The sequence below is a fragment of the Barbus barbus genome (genome assembly GCF_936440315.1).
Source record: "Barbus barbus genome assembly, chromosome: 17".
Taxonomy (NCBI): Eukaryota; Metazoa; Chordata; class Actinopteri; order Cypriniformes; family Cyprinidae; genus Barbus; species Barbus barbus.
In genome coordinates, this window is record NC_136745.1 from 13,742,792 (window position 1) to 13,768,978 (window position 26,187).

The following is a 26,187-nucleotide window of genomic DNA, read 5'->3' on the forward strand; positions in this document are numbered from 1 at the left end:
AATGGGCGACGTGAGAGGAAGCGATTTGTTTTCTTGTTCTACTCTGTCGCCGCGAGGTCGCCGTTCTGGCTTGTTGACAAACGTCTGAAGACCCCCTGTTGCGTGCCATCGATTTCAACCCATCCATCTCCTCTTTGTCCTCGCGTCAAAAAGGTCGCGCCACGTGGAAACGCATTGCTCCGCAACTGATGGAAAAATCAGATTGCGCTTCTTCGCACCACTCTGAAGGAATAAAACAAGAAGTCAGATTCAAAGTGCAAGTTCTGATCAATCATTACGGCCCGACTCCCCCATCCCTAACCCCTGCAACCCCCAAACACTCCTACCTCCTCCTCCTCCCTGGATCGATCCTCATAGAAATTTCATGAACTTTAAACTGTGATTGACAGTAGAGGCAGGGCGCGCAGGCTGCTTTAAAGTGGAGAGCCACCAGGGAAGATGAAGAGAAACCCACCCCAGCCTCTTCAAACACGCAGACAACACAGACTCTCTTGCACTAAAAAAAAACACACACTTTTAATTACAGCTTGAACGTGCTTCGCTGTTATGGCAGCAATTAGGAAAGCTGAGCTAACCTTGGTTTACCCCTGTGTGACACCACGCTATGGAAAACTGTCTGGCTTTTTAGGGATAGATAATAATCAACAAATGATTCTCACTTTTGGTCAGCCGTCACATTAAGGAAGCAAGATGTTCGGAAAGCTTGCATGCTATATCACTTCACGGGTGTCTGTCATTTTGTATGCGGGAGGTAAGATCAGTGGAATAAAAGAGGAGGCTGAGTATTTGATGAGCTGCTGGGGGATTTTCTCCACCAGGGGAATGTGTCGTTCCTCTACAGAGCCGAGATTCATATCATTATCAAAGGAGTCACTTTTCTCTTAAAGAGGAGACCTGTGGAACCAATGTTGGATAATTAGTCGTTTCATGGGGGGACACTTTAGGCTGTGACTCCAAAATAATAACAGGCTCCTCAGGTGGGGGAAGTATAGCTTTGAGGCACACTTCCTTGACGTGTCACTCAACTTAATCAAGGCACTACAGAGGCAATTACCCAGCAGATGATTAACATATCTAGCCGGTAAGGCAAACGGATGCAAGTGGTAATCAGCATGGCTGCGTCACTGCTCAGTCTCTGAGGAGAGAGAAAGATAGAGAGAGGAGTAACGGAAGGAGCTCGGTGTGTTAATGTCACTTCCACTTCAGTCTTTCCACACTGGAAATGTTCGCTGCATTCAAGTCACTGCACACATTTCCATATATCAGAGAGTTGGTGCTGTGTAGTTATTATAGGGCTGGGAATCGCCAACTACCTCACGATATAATTGGAATACATATATCATTATTCAATACATCAGTATGGTTTTAATACCTTATAGAGCCTCATAGACAGATGAAGAAAAATTATGGCCAGCGAAAATTCCATGAAATACCATCTACAGTTTTTGACCAAAAGAAAAAAAAAGTGTACAAACAGAAGTGGAAAATTTGATCTGAAACGGTATAGTTTAAAATTCATGCATTTATAGAGTTATAGAAAAAAATATATATTTTTAAAATTAAAAAATATATATTTTAAATTATTTAAAGTATTTAAAATTATTATTATTAAATAATCAAATGAATTTTTAAGATTATTATTAAGAATTATAATTTAAAATAATAATTTTGCTGTTCTGGCCAAGAATTTTTATTTTGGTTCCTAGCCAACAAATATTGTCACCCACACACTGAAACAATCACATAATACTATATATATATTTATATGTTTCAGCACACCCCTAAGATTTATGCAAATACAAAAACATCAATTAGTAAATACTCTTGACAAACTCTTGGCTTGCAGGAAAGAGAAAAGTTATGATGTCTGCTTCTCTAACATTTGAAATTTGATATTATGTAAGCAGATAGGTTATGGATTCTACTAAAAGGCTGTACTGGAGCTACTGTGAAAGTATCTCACCAATATACGCCACAGACAGGATACTGCTGACAAACCACCTCCTAGTGCGAGACTCTCAAACACATCGGCGTCCAAGCTGTGAAACAACTGAACGAAATGATGACATCATGCCTGGTCCTGTTCTACGTGCTCGGCAGCCCCGCAGAGCTCAACCAGTGGAACGTTCCACTAATGTGTTCCATCTGCCTACACTGAGGATGAAAAGGTAACAAAGTGGCCCATTGTTCCACGGCCTGGGCAACAAGTGCACTGCTCCTGGTCCCTCTCCGAGCTCCGGCTATGGGAACGGTCTTTGAGAAACTTCAGCCACCGCGTCCACAGAGCCTGTGCCATTAAGCTTTAGTGCCAGTTTTAAAGAGCTTATGTAGTGGATGGCGCCAGAACCTCTGGCTGATGTGAGAACACACCAAGCAGGTTCCAAGACCAGCCCATGATTTTAAGTTGCATACCAGCTGGGTGCTCCATGGTTTTCCAATCAACTCCCCGGGCCTCAGGCTGCAGCAATTTCATAGCTAGATTGAGAAAATCTTTGTTGTTCCAGCCCTACGTTCCTGCATTTCCAGAAATCTCTTAGTCCCTTCCTCACATTGTTATGAACCTAAAGATATTCTGAAGAATGTTTCAACTGTTTTTGTCTGTACATGAAAATCAATGGGGTCAAAAACAACAACACTGGATCCTATTGACTTGCATTGGTAGGAATGCAAAAATAAATACAAATATTAAGGATGAACCAAAATTTCGGCCACCAAAAATTACACAAAATACAATTTCCGTTTTTTTGACCAAAACTTAAAAAAGTTGAAAATTTTTATCAGAAACTGTTACTTTAAAAGTCATTAAAATAATAATTTTATAAGATGTAATCGTGATTAATCGCATCCAAAATAAAAGTTCTTGTTTACATAATGTATGTGTGTACTGTGTATATGTGTTATGTATATATAAATACACACACCTGCATGTATATATTTTTGAAAAATGTTGTTTATATATTAAATATATTTATATATAATATAAAGAGTGAAGTGAAGTGAAGTGACATACGGCCAAGTATGGTGACCCATACTCGGAATTCGTGCTCTGCATTTAACCCATCCAACGTGCACACACACAGCAGTGAACACACACACACCGTGAACACACACACACCGTGAACACACACCCGGAGCAGTGGGCAGCCATTTATGCTGCGGCGCCCAGGGATAAATTATATGAATATAAATATATACATGTAAATACATGTAAATATTTTCAAAATATATACTCTATGTGTGTGTATTCATATATACATAATAAATATACACAGTACACACACATATATTATGTAAACAAAAACTTTTATTTTGGATGTGACTAACCGCAATTAATCGTTTGACAGCACTAATAAAAATGTGTTTATATTACCCAGAATTCTGTTTTTGTGCCTACAGAGTTATACAGTAATATTTAAGAACATTATCCAATACTTTAAATTGTTATATTATTAAAAATAATTAGAAAAATGTACTAAATCATTTGAAAAAACGAATTAACTAAAAAACAAAAAAAATTTAAATAATAATTTTCAGTTTCCAAGAATTCCAGTTTCACAGTACATTCGGTTCTGGCAATTGTATAATCTATATACTTGTGCGCTTAGAGCGACCAAAACATAAACACCCTACCTTCCTAACCCTTTGGGACTGCACCAGCCTGCTCTACAACCCCATGACAGCCATTAACGTCACAAAACAACCCCTTTTCTACAATTTATACTTAAACAAACCAAAATAAGGTGCTGGAAATGGGTTGAGCAGGTGGTCAGGGAGGAAGTTCATCCTGCCCCAGCCCATTTTGTTACCCAGCACCCTTTAAGCAACCCTGAGCCTTTTAAACAAAAGGTCTCACCCAGCAAAGATGCTACAGCTCTTGTTTGCAATGCCAAAGGCTGTCAGCCTGGAAGGCATCAGGCATGTTCTGACAGGCACATTGGTGCCCAGGAGAACAGTGCTCTTCATATTAACAGTCCCGCACCACCAGTATCCTCTCAGCCTCTGTTTCTAGGATATTGTGCAATTGCCTGGAATGCATGCAGCACCGCTAAGGGAATATAAGCCCTCCCCTTTCAGGAAGTGAAGAGGATGTTTCAGATACAAGTTTTATTTCTGCAGGATCTTCTTGACTGAGGCAATCAAATAAAACTCTATACCCAAAAGGCCAAGTCAAATGCTGACTTTTTGATGCCCCAAATACAGCTTGAATGCTTGCAAACCAGAGGCATGATTTGCTGTCGTTTAGCTGTATCGTACTGAATACATTACTTCTGGTCACATGTATTATTATTATGATTATAATGACAGAGGCAGTAAGTTACAGGCGATTGGGAGGGTTGTGTTAGCGTAGGCTGGATCCATGCTGCCAGTCTCAGAGCTTGTAATGTATAGATCAATGTGGCCGTAGGGGAAAGAGGATCAATGGCTGTTGAGTTATTGCAGTATTTGGCTACTGATTTTAGAGAGCTGTGTTTTCCCAGGAAAGTCAATACCCTTAGGCTCTTCACACTCATCTCGCCCTCCTTCCTCTAACCCAACACCTGGGGAGTCTTAACCCCCTGAGAGACCGATAGAGAGAGAGAGAGAGACAAGAGCTGGTGGACTGAAGGACTTAATGATGCATGCAGGCAGAAGGGAGAACTAACAGAATAAGAGTGAAAATCTCTCCAAAGGGAGAACGGCAGAAAACAGAGTAAATGTGAGAAAGCAACAGAGCAGTAATAGTTATCAGGTACCAGCTGCAACACTGAAAGTGAGAATGGACTTAACATTCTGCTAATCTAACAAGATGTCCTAACTAGCCCATGTCACACGTGAAATGCTTTCAGGGAATTTGGACAGAGCCAGTCTTTGACATTTCCCTGTAGTGCTAGGTGAAAGCCATAGCCAGCAGGTGCAGAGCAGACTTGTGTGATATTTAGACTTTTAATTTACAATTCAATAACAGAATTTCAGTTGAAATATGACATTATAAAGCTGTAATTTAAAAATATATATATATAGTTATTTTTTATTTTCATATAATCAATATATGAATAATAGTAAATATTTAATAGATTTTTTCATTTAAAAAAATTTAATATAATTTTTTAATTAAAAGTGTATGGATTTTTTTGAATGGTCAAAAATTATCAAATTTAAATAAAAATTCCATCGAAACAAAAAAGAATAAATCCTGCACACTATCCGCACTTGCAAATGTATCAAAATATGTTTATTCACTCACAACGTTTCAATCCATGATCTTCATCAGGCCTTCATGGACCAAAACGTTGTGAGTGAACACATTTTTATTTTGATTTAGTTATATCTGTTTATTGATAATTTTTCCTACACACCTATTGATTACCTACAGGTGTGCAAGGGTAATTATTGTTAAATTAAAATTCCAACAAAATTTTTACTGAAAAATTTTATTGAATTCTGAATTTTACTAAGCCATGGTGGAATATCTCTCTAACCCTAGATGCTTCAGTTTGAAGACTGTGAGATCACTTCCTGTGATGGCAGTGTTAACGGTGATATCGGAGAAGACATGCTTTGAACACTGCTGCTCTGGCTTTCCACTCCAGCACAGATAAGAAAGTCAACATATAATCAGTGGAATGGGCACATTGACTGTCTTTGATGCATTTCTGGGGTCCATTACTGCTAATGAAAGGCAGATAAAAGGAATATGATAAAAATAATTTGTGTCTGCACAGAGATGCCAGTTTCCTTTGCCAATATACGTATCCCCCTCCCATTCCCTACGGCCCGAACGCTTAATTTCTGATGACCTAAATGTATCTCTTTCAAAATATTCAAACTGGCTTGTGTTCATCTGGAAGTGTCTGACGATAAGGAGTGAGCTTTTTTTCGAGCTGGAAAGCAGTGTAAAGTTGAGCTCACTGGGGCTTATGGGAAGTCTCTGGTGGGAAAGACATCACTGAGGTTAGATGCACTCTCATTCCTCTTCAATTATACACAGTCGGCCTATTCAGTATTTAAAAGCCCGCTTCATTTCACATTCATGAATATCACACATCTCTGGCACAGTAAATAAGTTGCTGGATGTACGTCAGTGAATCCACAAAATAAAATATGAATGCGTGAATCTAATTTGCAGCTTACAATGAAAATGATTTTGAGAAACAGCAAGAGTATGCACACAGTCTCCAAACTGTATTCTTATAGAAACTGCTATATTATTATAAAGTAAATATATTTTATAAAATATAATAAATTTTGTATGAATATATTCTCTTTATCCTCCATCTTCTATGACCTTATGTTCATTTTTGTCTGTGTTCTGATTCAGAGATATTCTACAGGTCCTGTTTCATTCATCCTTACAATTTGCAACACGCTTCCTTTGCGCTGAGAACATTCTTTTGAACTTTAAGAAAAATTCAAGCTATTCACAATGCAGGATTCATAAAAGCGTCGCAGCGTACAGCTGTCAGTCAAATCATCTTGTCGGTCCGAGCAGACATTAGCATTGCAAAGGAACGGTCGAAGGTAAGACAGGGCCTTCCTGTCCATTGTAAAGTTGTCTCCTTTTGCTGCTTACATGGCAAATGCATCTGAATGAGAGGTGCTTTGAACAAAGAACGTGGGAAATACACTGAGATAAAGCTGATGTATAACAGAAAGCCTGAACACAGGCTTCTTTTTCTTTCTCTTTTATGACCATCGCTGTGACATTTTCTTATCACACCAAACGGTCCTAGATCTGACCTTTTGCCTACTTTGACTGGCATCTGGATTATTCTGATGGAATAATCGGTGTATGAAAAGCATCGATTTGACTAAATGACACTCGTCCTGCCCGTTGGACACAAGAGAACAGACATCAGCCAAAAGTAAAGACATGACCGCTAGTGTGGAGTCAAAAATGACCTGCTAACAGTATGCCAACTTGGGAAAGCGTCTTTATGGACTGCAAATAATATTTTAAGCTAACAAAGGCAGGCACTTAAAAATTGATAAAAATGGACAAAGAAGACATGCAAAGCTCGACCTCTGAGAAAGATGACAGAAATGTATTCTGATGCTGAAGATGGTGGCAAGGGCTCCAGACAGTTGCAAAGTGTTATATACCTGTGTAGACAAAACGTCCCGGAGCTCCTTTGCAGAACTGCTTGGACTTGTAGGAGAGTGTGACTTCCACGACCCCAGGGATGTGTCTAGGGGGCGTCTGCACCCGGATAGCGTGAGGTGTGATGAGCTAGAAGCCATCAGAGCACACGTTCAGTGGTCAGTACTCAATACACAAGCACTGTCTCCAATGTAAACACAGTTAATGCTGAAGCTAAAGAGTGATTCATTACTCAAAGGACACAGTTATAGATTTTAGCCATATACTGTAATAGGATCTGTAATGTTATAATGTCTTGTTTGTCTCTAAAAATGTCTCTCTTTTTTGGTAGCATTAAACAATAGAGCTTTCAAGTTATTTGAAATAATTAGATTTATCCAAAGCAAAGAGATAATATATTTTAAAGAAATATTTTAAAGATAATAAATATTTAAACAATAATATTTTTTTACGATTTTATTAAAATAAATAAAATAAAATAAAAATAAAAAAGGTTTAAAGTAATATATGTTAAGGATAATATTTAATAAGAATTATTTTATTATTAATAATTTCATTTATATTAGTAAAATAAATTGGCTCTATATATATAATAATACAAAATATTCTTTAAAAAAACCTACTTCACTCCAAACTAGCATTGTGCCGAAGACCACTTGTAAACCGTCAAAGAAGTTGTCCCCAATGATGATGACGGTGGCCCCCCCAGTCGTCCATCCTTCACTGGGACTGATGGCCTTAATGCATGGAGTTGCTGCTTCGGAAAACAAGATCACAACAGAAGCACAGAGTTAGAGCGGGTCAGTGTCAACATTCACACAACTTTTGGGAAATGTTATCATTAAATTAATTAGCATTTACCAGTGTTTTACTCTACTCTCCACATACCCCAAATGCAAATGAAAAAAACTGAAAAACAGGAAGTCTGATGACTGTAAGAGCTCATTTGATTTTTTTTCTTTGGTGTCTGTGCATCACTCAGCTCAATAAAACCATTAAGTTTTTTTTTTTTTTTTTTGGTCTTTTATCGTAAATCCGTCTTTGAGCAGGCGGTGTGGAGACAGACAGGCTGACTAAACAACTGGCCCAGTCTCCACTGGCTATGGACGGGAATTGATTGGTCGCAGCTTGGTGCAACTTCAGACCAAATTACTGCATACAGTGCTGTACACCAGTGGCCACTTTCCTCCTACATTAACACGGGAATGCAAAGTTCCCAAACTTTTGACTCAAAATCACTTCTGATTGCTTTTGAATGTTCTCTTTGTTGATCAAGTGAACATCTCTGGAAATTTTGATACCTTTGAAAATGAATAGATGAAAGTAAACAAGCGTTGGGCGTGATTTGCATTCACCTGTTGGGGTGTAATGGAACAGCTGTTCTCTTTTACAATATCTGCATGGGTATTCTAGTGTGTTTAAGATGAAAGCCTGCCCATCTCCCACAATGCACTGCCATCAGTGACTTCCTCTTCATGTGTTGGTCTTTGGAGAATTACAGAAGAGTCTTACTAAAAGTAGAGCAGCGACTTTCCTTTTCCTCGATTGGGACACAGGAGTGCCGGAGATTCCACAGTGACGGTTTTTACACAAAACAGTCACAGAGCTAATCACACAATTTCCCACATACAGGGACTGTTCTGAGTTCAGCTGGGAGGTGAATTTCTACACACACTTTCAGCATTTCATATCAAAGCGACATTACCCAGTGCAGCCCCTTGAGATAGTCAGATGTGAGGTTACCTGTACTCTGAGAACTAGGTGAGGATCCTAGCACTAACAAGTTTGACTTTTTCTTCATTATAGTAAATGTGGTTTGAATATCAAAATCATACTAACGTTCAAACGTCTGGGGACACAATTTTCTGATGTATTCAAAAAAAGTCAAAATGCTCACCAAGGCTGCAATTATTTAATCAAAAACACACATAAAAACATTATTACAATTCAAAATAACCATTTTCTATTTTAACATATTTTAAAATGATTTTTTTTTCTGTTAGCAAAGCTGAATTTTCAGCATCATTACTCCAGTCTTCAGTGTCACATGATCCTTCAGAAATCATTCTAATATGCTGATTTTCTGCTCAAAAAACACATCTTATGTTAAATTTTTTTTTGGAGAAACCATTATACATTGTGGATTCTTTGATAAGCAAAGTTTAAAAGACTGACATTTATTTGAAATAGAAATCACTATAATGTCTTTACGGTTACTTTTGATCATTTTATTGCATCCTTGCTTAATAAAAGTATTCATTTCTTTCAAAAAATCTTACTGACCCCAAACTTTTGAACAGAAGTGTATATAAGGCACAGAGTATATTATGCGATGGATTTAACACAATTAACATCACACGAAGCAAAATGTGTGTATTTTGGTGAAGTTCACGTCTTACCTTCAGAAGGGTCCAGCCGTCGCGCCCTCCGCCCATGTTTGGAGTTGTTGTGCACGAACATGTTATCTGACACGGCCAGGACATGGCCATCCACATTCACTGTGGTGGACACTACCACCTATGGAGACACCAAAGCGTCTTTACAACCTGTTTGTGTGCATGTAAAACCATATATTTTGTCTGTTCATGTGCATTCTCACCTGAAATCGCCTCATGTCTCTGGGATTCCCTGCATTTTTCAAACAGTTCTGATTACACTTGAGAAAGAATTTCAGGAAAAATCTGCAAAAGAAAGACAGAAACACTTTTAAGCGACTAAAACACAATGAAAACACTCAAGGACAACAGCGTCCATTTGTAAACAGCCACCAATGAGTGATTCAGCCCACTTTTGAAGACACTCTGTGTAGACGTAAGATATGCAATTAGAGTCGAAGTTTGATTTTTCTTCCTTTATATCAAAGATCAACTCTAGCTTTGTTGATTTACTCGTATTTTTACCTCAGCCTGGCGCTATTGATCGGGAATGGATATCAATGAAGATGAGCCGTAATAGCCTCCACTGCTGGAGGTGGGCTACAGTACGAAATGGATTGCAGTCTTAATGCATTTCCCCTGGCTGGTAATCTCTATGCATTCATCTCCAGGACCATAAGCCCCACTATTTTGATGGAGTGCTTTCCTTTTAATTGCCACATTATCACAATAATAATCCGGGCAGTTAACAACCAGCAAGGTCGCAGACAGCCATGTCACATTAACCACAGGATAACCTCCGCCGCTGCCGCCCCACGGAGCGCACGGAGAGAAGGATGCTGGGAGAAAAAGCAACGAGAGAAGCCCCGTCTGCTATATAAATGGACGGCATCTGCAGACGCCATTGATTTCTCCCTAATAAGACAGTAACAATATCTTTAAAAACACACGGTGCTAACTCAAGCGATTTTTTAGAACCACACTTTACCGCATGACATAATCACCATATATACTTTAACCCCATCAGCGCTCTTACGGAGAGATAGGAAAGAGAGAAATCCGGCGAGAAAGACGGAGAGAAAGGGAAAAAGCCTGCTCTCTTTAGCTGGTATCGACTGATACTTGATCTGGGTTGCTCTGTTGGCTGCTAATGCCCTTTATGGCCATGGAATACAATAATATGGGGAACCCATCCCTGAGCTCCATTCATATGATATTGGAGTCCTTGGAAGGAGAGATATGGATCAATAAGGATTGAATTAAAACACAGCAGGAGACAAGGGCTGTAAGTGAAGCTCTTCTCAGATATTAGAGGAGTACTGTGTTTATACACCGCCCCAGTCACCATCTGAAAGTAGCGAATCCTTTCTGAATCGTGGGCTGAAACCCGTCCCGCTTTGGCGGTTCTGGAACAGAGTGGCGAAACACAGAAGAGAAGAGGGGGAGAGAGAGAGATGAGGGCGTGGAGGGGGAGAGAGAAACACGTGACTGGAGAGAGTCTCGTAGGTCTAGACTTCTCCATCTGCCACTGGGCAGGAGTTGACAGGGAATGTGAGATTCCAGGTCTCATCCTGGAAAAGCGGCAACACTTCAAAGCAGGTCGGCTCCCTTCGGATCAGGGCAGGACTAGCCCAGTGTTTGGATGTGTGCGGGATGAAGGGGGAAGAGCTGCTTTTAGATGACAAGGCTCGGGGTGGAATGGAGATCTCAGACAGGAAAACGGGGGCGAGTGGAAAGACACGAGCAGGGCAGATTCTGAAATAGTCCAGTGTAACCAGCAGACTTTAAAGGAATATTCTGGGTTAAATGCAATTTAAGCTGTATCAACAGCAAGTTTGACCTGCTGTTCATAACCACATAAAATATTTAGACTAAAATCAAGAAATGCACAAAAATGCATGTTTATGGGGCAATTTTTCTATGCTCACCCTAGAGATGTTGCAAATCTCAAATATATTGCAACGATAAAAGTAAATGTCATTATACTGTGTAATTAACAAAAAAGTAAATATTACAATTATATACAAAAATTATATGGTATATTTATGTTTATGTATATTTATAACTATATTTGAGAAATTCTATCATATATACATGTATAAAACATATCAGCAATATAGCAGCAATTGGACTATTGAAAATAAATAATTAAAATACATTATCCATGCTAATTAGCACAGAATGACAGAATAAAAGCAAAAAGAATCGTATATACAATAATCGTATCATATCATTGTCACTTTCAGAAATAGAGAGCGTTTTCATTTCCAAGTGTGGATACATGTCATCCTGAAGTCCCCTCGAGGCCTTTGCCATGACTGATATTGTACCTGTGATACAAAGACCCCAGTATGAAATGGACAGACGGCTATAGGAAAAGACAGAATGACAGAACAGGTGAAATTGAGGTGTGGACAGAGAAAGACAGAGAGAGAAGGGAAAGACTAACTCTCACGCTGAACCTTTCCCTCCCCATCTAAAACTTATTAAAACAACATAAATAATTAATGACCTTCTAGAGCCAGGGCTCGGTTATTAGTCTCAGTGTTTCTTTTTCTCCATCTTTCTCTCTGTCTCTCTTTCTGTCTTTTGCTGTATCTCTCTCTCTTTCTGCTCTTAAAAAAGTGGGTAAAGATAATGAGGGAGTTGGCGTCTCTGTTGTAAGCCGTCACCTCATTATGCTGGCCTGCAATCAATTACAGGGGGATGTGTGGCCCTGTCAGTCCCTAATGTGCCTCCAACTCCGAGTCAGGAATTACTGCTGGTCTACAGCACCCTCTCCATTTCTCTCTCTCTATCCCTCTGTCTCTAACTCGAGGGACTGGCGAGGAAGGGGCTCTGGGGCCGAAAAGGGACCAGAAGGGCTGGTCGAGTAGGCATCGGGCTCTGAAGGCCAGGGTCTCTCACCTGTAGCTCTGAGAAAAGCCCCTCATCTAGACTTGACCTTAGCTGTGTGAGAACACCTGACTATTTACAAGTCTTCAATACACGCAGAAAGGGAGTTTGGGTTGTTTTATGGGTGATTCTGGTGAACAAATGATATGTTTGGCATGTTTTAGTTGCTCTGATGGACAAAACCTTAGAGCTTGTGAATAAAAAAGAGCAAAGTGTAAAATCTGAGCAAAATTATTATGGACTTAGAAGTCCCAGAGGAAAACTGCTACTCTTTCAAAGCTCAGGACACCTAATGGGGTTTGCATTTGTGTTTCCCGACAGTCCCAACTTTGTATCTCCTAAAACTCCATAAGAGAAATAAAAAATACAAAGAAATGAGGCACAGTATGAGTATAGAGGTATACAATTATTGTGGGTAGTACAGCTCAGATAATTTGGTCTCTCAAGTATTTGATGAGTTCAGATGGAGATTTCAAACTTTTTACTGCAGACTTTGGTGTCTTAGCAAATCTGAGCACAGTTTGAGATATTGTTGAGATCTTTTCCAAAACTCTAGAGGAGACACGTGGGCGATTATTAGTGCCACTGGAGAAAAATCTAATAAAATACAGATTACCATTCAAAATCCTTTGTATCTAAGAGAAAAAACTGAGATATTAAAAGGATAGTGCATTCAAAAATGAAATGTATATAATTATTTTGAAGAATGTTTCAACTGTTTTAAGCTATAGGGGTCCAAAATGACATTGGACCCCACTAACAGTATACACAAAAAACATATCTTTCAAAATACCTTCTTTTGTGTTCCACAGAAGAAAAAAAAGTCAAACGAGTTTCAAATGATAAGGGGATAAGTAAATGTTTTGGAGGTGAAATATCCCCTTAAATAACTTTTTCTCCACACTGAAAAACATTTGGTATAGGATTCACTTTGAAACAATTTTCACCCAGAAACTGCCAGTAACTTTCACAAACAATTACAAGGAAACGACAAGTAACACATAGAATTAAACATGAAATTTTGAAGTAGAAAGACAGAAGTTTTGCTTTATAGTAAAACATACTCCAATAAACTATTTTATTTATAACTTCAAAAAACAAAACAAAAAACATTTTACAGTGCAGACACACTTTCCAAGAGTAAGTGTCTATAATTGTAGTTCAGAATACATCTTGTTGAAACAGTCTTACACACATACACACAAAAATCCTCACGTGATGTGTGAAAAAGAGCATCTCTGTCTGCTCACCCATCATCTCACACACATACATACGCACATCCCTGGAGTCTCTCACTTATTACGTTAGGCAAGAAGAAGAAGAAGAAAAAAAATCAATATTTCAGCAGAGGTATTTTTAAAAGCTGCCATGGCTCCAATTCTCGGCCACCGTTTGTTGCGAGCACTCGTTGCTTTCTATGAAAAGATGCTCTTTCTTTGGGATGCTTAAGACGGGAGGCGATTGCTCTTGTAGCCTCTGCATTAGATTAGCATGCTGCTTTTTGTCCCATTCACAATGTTCGGTTCTCACAACACACTGACTGATATCCATTTAACTCACTGTATCAGAAAAGGTGGAATCAAAGCACAACCATTTGACTGCGCTTGCTCTGTCTAGCCCTCTGAACGGCCTGGTTGTAGCTAACGGCGTGTGTAATTATTTTAAAGCCATGTAATAGAATTTCTGGCAATAATTTAGTGCAGTCCAAGAATTTATTTTGTATAATAGCAAAGAGAACATTGCGGAAGCGAACCAGAGGTTATAATATCATTTTACTGACTTTGTCCTGAATTCAGAATCATTTTAGTTAATGAGGACAGGATTATATTAACAATAAAGGTGTACAAAAAAGGCAAGGTGTGGATATGTGCGTAAGAGAGAGAGTGAGAGAGACTGGGGCCCTCCTTTGCTCTCCTACACGTCATCAATTATTCACTAGCGAAGATGGCAATTACAGGACCGTGTACAATCAGACTAAATATTTAATAAGGCACTCAAACAGTCTCTAGAACGGATCTTTGTCTCTCTCTCCTCAGTCTCATCCTTTACACTGCATCTACCGTCCGCTCCCCTGGCCTCTTACCTTTATTATGAGTACAAAAACAGTTTATACAGCTCACAGACTCCTGCATGTATTAGAGATGAGCATCTCCTCTGCATTTCATTTGAATGAATAGGAAATATATATATTCTATGCATCTGGGGAGTTTGTAAAACATGAAGGGAACATTAGGGAATTTATGTGGATTTTTAAGAATAGGAAAATCATCTGTCTGTTAAAAGGCAGATTAAAGAGATAGTTCACCCAGAATAAAATTTTTTTTTTTTTTTTTTCTGTGTAACACAAAGAAGACATTCTGAAGAACTTGTTTTGTATATTTAATGAAGGTCAATGGGATCAGTATTAAATTTGAACCTCACTGACTTTCATTGTATGGACAAAACCAAACAAACACTGAACAATAAAAATAATATTTTGTGTTCCACAGAAGTCATGCAGGTAATTTCTGTGTGAAATTCAAATATCCCCTTAAATAATATTTTAAATCTATTCAAAAAAATTCAAATTACCATTTAAAAGTTTGTAGTCAGAAAGATTTTTTAAAGAAATTAATTATTTTATTTAGCATGGAACCATTTGATCAAAAGTAAAAAAAAAAAAGTTAAATAAATGCTGTTCTTTTGAACTTTGTATTCATTAAAGACTACTAGAAAAACATGCATCACCGTTTCCCTCAAAAATATTAAGTACGTAGCACAACTGTCTCATAACTATCTCATAAAAAAAATGCTGAATTGCTAGAGACAAGGATGGGAAAATGAATCCATGACTTCACCATCTGCACTCTGGGAAACTGGGAAAGAAGGAGGTACAGACAGAGAGATAAGAAATGAGAAGATCCTGCAAAAACCCTGATGGTGGGATGTTTGTTTGGATCAGTGAACAGTGTCCTTGTGTCTGTTTGTACTTAACGGCAGAGACAGAAGATGATGCAACTCAAATCACACTCACACAATCGCTCCTCCTTTGCGATCATATTTCCTCAAGACCCTCCTAAGCATTATTTTGGCCTCTGTTGCCATGGCAAAGCACAAATTTGTACCTCCAATCGAAATCAATCCATGACATAATGCAGTAAAGAGAGAGCGCGTAAAACACGTGAGTGCAGCTGACCTCACAACAGAGGAATGGATCTGAAATTACTGCAAGCTGCACTTCCTGAACAGAGCACAGTCACTTATTACGCTCATAAACGAAACCCCAGAAACCTGCCACACTTTCACATGGCCCATTATGTGAACAGAAACCACATTTCCTTGTAAAGTCTGAATCATTATACTCAGCCCAATAAATATATATTTTATGAAACAACATACTCCTTAATTGACTGTCAAATGTCAAAAGCGACTTTGTACAGACTCCAGGGAACCAGAAGTAGATCTTACAGATGATTTGGTCACCATCTGATGCCCCAGTCAGCCTTGTGGGAAGGACTGGGTGAATGTGTTACGATAATATTTTGCTCTACATCAAAACATTAGATTTGACAGTAGATCAGCAGGGGAGACGACACAGTGTGTTGTGCTCTGAGAACAATGTGTCATGTGTGAGAGTCTGAGACCCGATTTACACTGAGAAATCAAGCTACTAATTGGTTAAAGAGATTCTCTAAACTCTAATTTTGGGTAAAATGCTTTTTACAATTTGTAAACACTTTTTCAAATAACAAGTGAAGAGGAAAAAGGAAACTATTGGTGAGAAAGGGGATCCAACCTGTGTTTCCCAAGAAAGAACTTTCATATATAATGAAAACTTGACCACCAGGTAAACATCATTCATCTGGTCTGATCTTCTATAAAATAATAATAAAATTATTAGTATATATATAAAATTAGAATAATAATAATTACAATTAATTCGAATTTTATATATATATATAGTGCTGCCAAACGATTAATCAAGATTAATCGCATCTAAAATAAAAAAGTTTTTGTTTACATAATATATTTGTATATTATTATGTACAGGTATATGTAAAGACACACACATACAGTATATATTTTGAAAATATTGACATGTATATACATTTATATATTTATATTCTTATATGTTATATTATATATAAATTTATTTAATATATAAACATATTACATTTTTCTTAAACCTATACATGCATGTGTTTGTATTTATATATACATAATAAATATACACAGTATACACATATTTATTATGTAAACAAAATGTGATTAATCGTTTGACAGCACTAATATATATATATATATATTCCAAAAGTATTGGAACATTAAGGCCAATTCCTTTATTTCTGCTGTAGACTGAAAACATTTGGGTTTGACATCAAAATATGAATATGAGATGAGAGATTAACATTTCAGCTTTTATTTACAGGTATTTTCATCTGGATCTGATACACAACTTAGAAGATAGCACCTTTTGTTTTAAACTCACCCATTTTTCATGTTACCAAAAGTATTGGAACATGTGACTGACAGCTGTGTTTTGTTTACCGGGTGTGTCCTATTAATTGATTATTCAAACAATAAATAGCACTGAACAATAAAAACCGCTGGCCACAAAAGTGAGTACACCCCAAATTGGGCCCAATTAGCCATTTGCTCTCCCCGGTGTCATGTGACTTGTTAGTGTTACAGGGTCTTAGGAGTGAATGGGGATCAGGTGTGTTAAATTTGGTGTTATCGCTCTCACTCTCTCATACTGGTCACTGGAAGTTTAACATGGCTCCTCATGGCAAAGGACTCTCTGAGGATCTGAAAAAAAGAATTGTTCCTCTACATAAAGATGGCGTAGGCTATAAGAAGATTGCCAAGACCCTGAAGCTGAGCTGCAGCACGGTGGCCAAGACCATACAGTGGTTTAACAGGACAGGTTCCATTCAGAACAGGCCTCGCCATGGTCGACCAAAGAAGTTGAGTGCACGTGCTCAGCATCATATCCAGAGGTTGTGTTTGGGAAATAGATGTATGAGTGCTGCCAGCATTGCTGCAGAGGTTGAAGTGGTGGGGGGTCAGCCTGTCAGTGCTCAGACCATTCGCCGCACACTGCATCAAATTGGTCTGCATGGCTGTCGTCCCAGAAGGAAGCCTCTTCTAAAGATGATGCACAAGAAAGCCCGCAAACAGTTTGCTGAAGACAAGCAGACAAAGGACATGGATTACTGGAACCATGTCCTGTGGTCTGATGACACCAAGATAAACTTATTTGGTTCAGATGGTGTCAAGCGTGTTTGGCGGCAACCAGGTGAGGAGTACAAAGACAAGTGTGTCTTGCCTACAGTCAAGCATGGTGGTGGGAGTGTCATGGTCTGGGGCTGCATGAGTGCTGCCGGCACTGGGAAGCTACAGTTCATTGAGGGAACCATGAATGCCAACATATACTTTGACATACTGAAGTGGAGACTGGGCCGCAGGGCAGTATTCCAACATGATAATGACCCCAAACACACCTCCAAGACGACCACTGCCTTGCTAAAGAAGCTGAGGGTAAAGGTGATGGACTGGCCAAGCATGTCTCCAGACCTAAACCCTCTTGAGCATCTGTGGGGCATCCTCAAACGGAAGGACATCCACGAGATCCGTGATGTTGTCATGGAGGAGTGGAAGAGGACTCCATTGGCAACCTGCGAAGCTCTGGTGAACTCCATGCCCAAGAGGGTTAAGGCAGTGCTGGAAAATAATGGTGGCCACATGTAGGATATCAGAGACTGAATCAGACAATTTAAAGATGCATCAGAACATTGAAACCTGAGGAGCTGGAATGCAGAGAGGCCTTAAGGAAACAGGACGTCATAAATCTAGTTTGAAGCAAGCAATCTAACCAGCAAGCCTCTTTCACAAAACAGCTTGCAACATTGAGACAAAAGAACACTTATTGATAATTCCAATTCAAGAAGGAGACTGTCAAATTAAGCAAGTAATCAAGACTGATGTTCACATGTAAACCTGTGATAGAAAATCACGAGCTACAGACTTCCCCCATACAAGACAAAACAGACTTGAATTCCTTTCTCTAAAGAACACGCCTTCGTTCACCATAGAACTATACAAAGACTTTCTTTTTCATATGCACATAAAATCATCCTAAAAGGACATTTCTATGCAGAACCCCATATTATGTTGTACCCACATATCATGTTTTAATCAAATAATATGTATGTCTTTTTAATCATTATTGAATAGCTGAAGGATTCAAATTCATGTTTAGTATGTATGAGTTTGTAAAATCATGCTTTAAATGTTTCTTCCAATCAATTCTTTGTCAAATGCATCATAGTCTTGTTATCGAAATCATGTTCAAAAGTATACTTTGCAAGAGCTTGTAAAGTTCGGACCTCTGACTAAACCGATAACAAGTTGATTTATGATTTGGTAGAGACACAAAGCAACTCCCCAAGAAAGGACCGCATCTAATTGGTCAAGACATCCAGATGGGACGGTCTGAAAGCCGAGTTTAAAAGCTCAGGACACCATCTTTTATCTCTCTTGTCACTCTCACTCTTCTTCATAAAAATGCTCTTTTCAAAACTCTTTTGTTCTTCTCTTTTGCCACCGCGTGCTGCTCTTTGAGTGTGCTCTGGCCCACATGCCAGCTGCTACCGCGATGGAAAGAAAACCAACTTAGTCTCGTTACATCCTTTTATTTTTATTCTTTTACTTTAGTTTCTTTTCTTTCCGTGGAGTTTCGTGTTCTAATGTAAGTTTGCTACAAAGTCCAGCTCCGACTGCACTCGCTTCAAACTTCGACCAGACCAACTCCGCATCCTCAGCCAACGCCCAAGACCTCACTTCAAAGACTATTGAACTTCCAGCCAATCAGACACTTCGGGGAACCCCCTGTCTGCAATGACGACACAAAGGAAACCCGTAACACAGGCAATGCAAGCAAGTACCTCCAGATTCTAACTGAATCAGGTGCAGTTAATATAAATTTTAGCCTCATTGAGAAACTCAAAGCGAGGGTTAAATAAGTGATTGATGTTGGTTCAGGTCTATGCAATTGAACATATTGCTGTAAACTTGGGATTTCACATTTCCATTCTCTTAAACTCATCCTTTCCTCACTTTCTCTCTTTCTGCAACGTGTGAATGTGTGAATGCTTGTGTTCATGTGTTAGATTAGTTTATGTCTTAGGTTTATATAAATAAAATCTGATTTATATTGAAAGAGAGGTATCTTGTGTTTTCTGCTCACAAGTTAATGTCTTAATCTGCCGATCTAGTTACAATGTTGTTTAATAGTGTTTTCACTATATTTTGTATTTTAATATCCAGTACAGAGTTTGTTATACGGCTCGTTCAGTGAATCGCCGTAACACTGATTCTGTTCAAATCCCTATAAAATCATAAATGATTCCCTTTGAGCTAAATTAAACTATTTCTTTAAATTACATATTAATATTACTTGTATTACGCTCACACACACAAAATATTGACACTTTGGGCCCAATTTGGACATTTTCACTTAGGGGTGTACTCACTTTTGTGGCCAGCGGTTTAGACATAATGGCTGTGTGTTGAGTTATTTTGAGGGGACAGCAAATTTACACTGTTATACAAGCTGTACACTCACTACTTTACATTGTAGCAAAGTGTCATTTCTTCAGTGTTGTCACATGAAAAGATATAATAAAATATTTACAAAAATGTGAGGGGTGTACTCACTTCTGTGAGATACTGTAAATATATATATATATGTATATATATATATATATTTTTTTTTTGTATTTATTTATTTATGAGGAGAGGTTATTACTTTTATTTTATAAATAAATGTAAATAACATAACTATATAAACATATATGATGTATAAAATATTTATATTAATATAATAATGGATTTAATACTAATGGACTTTATTCATTTATTGTATTATATAAGCATATCTCCTCATGAACGTGTGTGTGTGTGTGTGTGTGTGTGTAATACGTGCATTATATTTATATGTATTTTGTATATTTATATCTAAATGTAATTATTAATTAATATTATTATCTGTAACATATAATAAAAAAAAAAAAAGGCAAATCAGCCAAATATACTGTATGTTAATAAGGTAAATCAGATTTCATAAATATAGTGTTTCATTAATACATACACACACACACACACATATTTATATATATATATATATATATATATATATATATATACACACACACACACACACACACACACACACATATTTATATATATATATATATATATATATACACACACACACACACATAAAATAACTATGGAAACAGAATCTCTGATCCAATTGACCATCTCCTCATCCTTCCACGAGTCAAGAACTGAAGTGGAAGGCCTGTAAGCAGTATATCTACTTCCCGAATCCCGTTACAACACTGTCTTCCATCTCAACCATCACGGTTAACAGCCTGTCCAGTCAATCAAGCTGAAGAAGGAAGAGACGATGGAGGAAAAGAAAAGAAAACAAAGAAAATCCCTCCTTGATGTGTGTAGGCTGACAGCTCTATCCAAGCCCCCCGGTGTTGAAATGAAGCTGTCACTCTTCCACCATGGAAACAGAAGAATTGTGCGCTCAGATTTAAATACCGCCTATAATAGCTTCCCATCTATCAGGCCTGCTGGCCAGTTATTCTTAGACACATACATTAGCCCTTGGCCCAGATAGGAATGTCACCAGATTAAACATCCAATTTGTTAACCGGGCCAGGCCAGGGGTGCTGCTTCTTGACAGAACTTACAAACAAGCCCAAATGGCCCCATTTTTCACCCACAGGCCTGCTGGATTTTTCTACTCAGACAGAGGGAACCACTATGGATGGGGAGGGAGAGCGGGAGGAAGCGTGGAAGGATTTTTTGTGGGTGGAAAGACGAGGAGAAATGGTAGGTGTTTTCTGAGGCCACTTAATCTCAGGAAGAGCCATAAAGACTAAAAAAGAGTTTTTGTCATGCAGTATTAATTTCGGGAATATTCCCTCATTAAAGCACAACAGAAACAGATATTCCCTGGAAGCCTACAGTAAGTCTCTCTCTCACTGCCAAAACACCAGCGTACAGCATGCTGAGCGGTTTCTTAGTGGCATTCTTTCCCATGCATCATTACGACTGAGGGAAAATAAACAGCATAATGTAAAAAGATTGTTCTAAAAAATTAGCTCACCCAAAATTCTGTCATTATTTACTCACCCACGTCTTTCCACTTTTTTTTCAGTGGGTTAACCAGTGACTGAATCATTGAGTCAGTGATTTGAACATGAGCACTGGACAAGTCTGATTCATGAATGAATCATTCAGAAAAATTGTGTGAACTGGATCAAACAAAGCAAGAATTATTTGTTAAGCAACTTCTTTAATGAAGGCATAAAACTTTTTTATCTTCAGAAATTGCTAGTATATTTCACAAACTATTACAAAGGAACAGCAAATAACACATTAAATTAAACATTAAATTTTGAAGCATTAAAACATGCTCCAATAGTCTTTATTTACTGTTTCTTTTTTTTTTTTTTGTAGGCCAATTTTATTAAACTTTTATGGTGTGTTTTGGTCATTTTGGAGCTTCCTCATGCACCTTTATTATATTGAAAAGTGTTATATTATTCAAAAACATAAGAAAGAAATTCATACAGATCATATGTAAATAATGACAGAATTTTCATTTTGGGCTGAACTACTCCTTTAAAGTCCAAGGGATCCGGAACATCCCGCACTGTCAGACAGCACTAATCCTCGGCAGCGGCCCTTTCAAAGCCTAGCGAGCGAACAGATATATTCACTGAAGATGAAGTTGTAGATTAGAGTGCGAGAAGGCCCTGTGGACAGATTGGGAGCATATTGGGGAACAGAGGGAGAAACGGTGAACCAGATGCCACCAGTTAAAACCCTCCGAATGGGAGAATGAGTGAGAAATATGGACATCTGACACCGCTCGGCTAGTGGAAGCCGTCCGTGGGGAGATATCTTACTCAGGGGAGGGAGTGAATGAAGCTGTGAGGTCACTGCACACTACAACGACTGTCAGTGCTTTCACTGCTAGCTGTTAGATCAAATCCTCAGTGTTTGCTGAAAAAAAATCGTTAATCATAGGCCATAAGTGATCAAATGCAGAGAGTATTAAAGTATTTCTTTATATAATTTAGATTAAATATAACAGAACTATAAGAACTATTAAGAAAGAATTTTAAAGCATAACACATTTTTATTATTTGTGTCACACTTTATTTCAAGGTCCAATTCTCACTCTTAACACTACAACTCTTGCTCAATAAGCTCCTAATTTGCTCCTTATTAATAGTTAGTAAGGTAGTTGTTACGTTTAGGTATTGGGTAGGATTAGGGATGTAGAATATTGTCATGCAGTATACATGCTTTATAAGTACTAATAAACAGCCAATATTTAAAAAAAAAAAAAAATAGGCATGCTAATAAGCTACTAGTTATTAGTAACAATTGGTCCCTATACCTAAGTGTTAGCATTATTTCTTAAAACAAAGTTCTAGGACATATGAATGGACTTTATGGTGCCTTTTTATAATTTTTTATCTAGATTCTAGACAGTCTCTGTCTCCAGTCACTCTTTTTGAAAATAAAATAAAATAAAATAAAAATATAAAAAATAAAATAAAATACTACTTATGTATTTCATAATTGCATGCATGTTAAAAAGGCAGTGAGCCGACATACAGCACCGTTGTGCTACGGGCATCCCGAGTTTGAATCCTGACTCGAGGGCCTTTCCCAATCCCACCCTCCTCTCTCTCCCTTCACTTCCTGTCAGCTCTGATCTATCCTATCATAATAAAGGGTAAATGATGATAATTCACTGTCAAAATTAAGCCCAAAAAGAAAAACAGGATTCCAAATACAGTAAATAAATAAATTCCAAGAAGTATGAAGCCCCTACATCAGCTTATGTGATCCACAAAAGAACTAAATTCACATGGGTGTGGAACAACATGAAAAAGCCAATGATGTCAGTATTCCCATCCCTTTTAAAACAATCACAAAAATCTTAAAGGGGTCATATGATGGGATTTCAAGTTTTCCTTTCTCTTTGGAGTGTTACAAGCTGATTGTGCATCGATAAGATCCCTGAATTTGCAAAGAATAAAGTCTCAAAACCAAAGAGATATTCTTTATCAAAGTTAAAACTCCGCCACGCCCCCCTAAAACGCCTCATTCATAGAGGACCTACAATAATGTACAGTATTTGAAAAATAATGTGTTTTTTGACAACATATTCTGTTACACCAAATACACAAAATAATGATCTTTAAAAAAGCATCATATGACCCCTTTAACGTTCAGTGAAAACGTAAATATGCTGGATTGAAATCCAGTTCCACTGTCAGATGTTCCAGCGTTTGAACCGAAGCCAAACACGAGGTAAATCAGAGGGCTAAGTGAGTGTACCACAATACATGTGACAGTCCTTTAAGACCGGGAGAATAAAAGAGTCAGCCAGTGAAATAGCCTCTGCCTCTTTAAGTAGAAACTAATATAATTTCTCTCACGCCAGCAAACAGGAGTATTTTATTATTCCAAAATCGTTCTTCGGGGGGAAAAGTGATTTATACCTCACTTTATCTGTCAGACAAATGTTTCTCTTTATGGCTATTACCATTCCAAACCGGTGGCAGGCAACACAAAACTAATATAGTGTGTGAAGTATTTAATTAAGTATCTGGGTAGGGATGGCTGAACGTCTTGCTTTATTGAACCAAAATTAAAAATAACTCCTCCATTTGAATAACGCCTAGGGCTTGCCTCTCATCCGCCTCATTTTAATATCACTCATGCCACTTTAACCTTTTCAAGCACCACGTCCGTCATTTGTTTGTCAATCGAAAAAAATCCGCACAAACACATATGCACGTGCAACTTGAGCCGTTCTCAAACAGCTTTACTAAACTGTATATATTCGCAACCATGTAAACAAGGAACACAAACACCTCCAGGTTAGTCGGGCTGTTTTTCGACTGTGTTTTGCTTTGTTTTTGAAGTGGGGCAGAAGAAAAGCCAAAGTCAAAACGAAGAAGACCCGATGTATCAGCCCTAGATACAGTACGTTGATTTGAAATGCACACATGATGCAATGCTTACATAGTAAATGTAATTTGCACGAGCTTTGAAGTGCTTTGAGAGCAGCAGCCATTTTGGGGAGCATCAGACACTGGGTTTAATTAAACACGATGGGAACACAAATAATGGAGGGAGAGAACTTATTCTGAACGCGAACACCACCGAAAACAAAATCAAATTACCACGAACAGGGCCGGGCTGCCAGAAAAGATGAAAGTTCGCTCTTCATTCAGGGTGAAAAGAGTGCGAGTGAGAAAGAGTTAGAGAGAGAAAAAAATCCAGATGCAGGTTTTAAAATCACAGAGCAGATATTATCCATCTGTTTGGCACACCTCATTCTCTGCTGCATTGAGGAGACGGTCATGGACAAGGTGAACCCAGCATCACCATCTGGCTGTGTGCTGGCCTGGACAGAACTGAGGTCAGTAACACACTCCAGAGAAACACACACACACACAGTCGCCAACATCTTCTCTGAATATTTTCGTAATTGTACGCAAGTTTCCTCTTTTCTTCCTGATGGGGCTTTGTTTGGAGGAGCACATCGTACCAGGGTACGGCTTGCCAATCAGAAACAGGTCGTTGGTTCCGTCCCCGGAGAGGGTTCGAAAGCACGTGTGCGAGAGGAAAGTTGGGGTTCTTGTTCGCTCAGGCGGACTATGAGTGTACACAGCTGGGGTGAGTTTGACTTAATGAGAATCTGTTCAACAGTGCCGCTCAGAATCCAGGCCTGCAGGTGAAGACTTTATGTTTTGATTTACATTCTGTGGAAATTTGATGAATGCCGCTCTTTTTTCCCCATGTTCTCAAATCAGCATCTCGTCTGGTGAGGCTCAAAGTTGCCAGAAAAGCCTTGAGTGATGAGTGAGCTCAGACGTGAATGAGTATCAGTGTGACAATGATAGAAAGCTGCCAATGCTGGGAAAGAGAGAGGTCAAGCGTTTATCCACGGCTGCCTCCAGATTGCAAACCTACACCTGCTGAACACAAACGTTCTTGTTTGTTAAACAGCAGAATGGATTTACTCTATGTACTCGGCCGGGCGGTTACGCTCAGATAGCGTATTGATTTATCGGAGGCCGGTCACTTGGGATCCTAGATTTAAACTGTAGCGCGCTGTGGGGTTCGGGGTCATGTGATTTGTACGCCATTAAATCCAGCGTGACTGAAGTAGACCCTTTGCTCTGTGCTGGCATATGGGTGCTGTGTGTTTATTAGTGGTTATAGAAGAAAACATGCTGTCAGAGGGTGAAGCCACTATATGTACAGTAAGAAATAACAGGAAAACTCTGCTTTTCAGGAAAATTTGTTTCAGTCTAAATTAGATGATTATTTTAGGATGTCACGCTTTCACGGTGTTAATAATTCATCGTGCATATTAAAAAAAATCAATGAAATTTTGCAAAGGACACCAAGGAGAACTGTGTTAACTTTAATTTGTTGTGTGATTATTGTTATTTAATAAAAAGTAATTATTTTAAACTGGCTGAATGATCATATTCTTATCAGAAGCAAAATATAATTTTTAAAAACAATAATTTGCATTTATTAAACATGATGATAATAATAATAATAATTATTATTATTATTATTATATTATTTAATAATATTTATATAATATTTTATCAGTTAATCTACAATCCCAAGCAACCGGTCTCCAATAAATCAATGCAATCTGCATATTATTTCTTGCCCAAATACACTAAATAAACTGAATTGTATTAGTAAAAAAAATCTAAATCTATATGAGAT

At 38.2% G+C, this 26,187-nt stretch overlaps 1 protein-coding gene across 3 annotated transcripts in view; it reads right to left on the bottom strand.

Moving 5' to 3' along the window:
• Window positions 1-26,187, bottom strand: part of LOC306883074 (transcription factor COE3-like) — a 110,390-nt gene that overhangs the window by 24,088 nt on the left and 60,115 nt on the right. For 2 of the 3 annotated variants that reach the window (XM_079438154.1, XM_079438156.1), the window contains exons 7-10: window positions 9,678-9,759; window positions 9,478-9,595; window positions 7,702-7,835; window positions 7,081-7,207 (exon numbers count right to left, since the gene is read on the bottom strand). In XM_079438154.1, the coding sequence (XP_079294280.1) occupies window positions 7,081-7,207; window positions 7,702-7,835; window positions 9,478-9,595; window positions 9,678-9,759 (461 nt within the window). The remainder of the gene's footprint in view (window positions 1-7,080; window positions 7,208-7,701; window positions 7,836-9,477; window positions 9,596-9,677; window positions 9,760-26,187) is intronic. The other variant, XM_079438155.1, reaches the window with a different exon arrangement.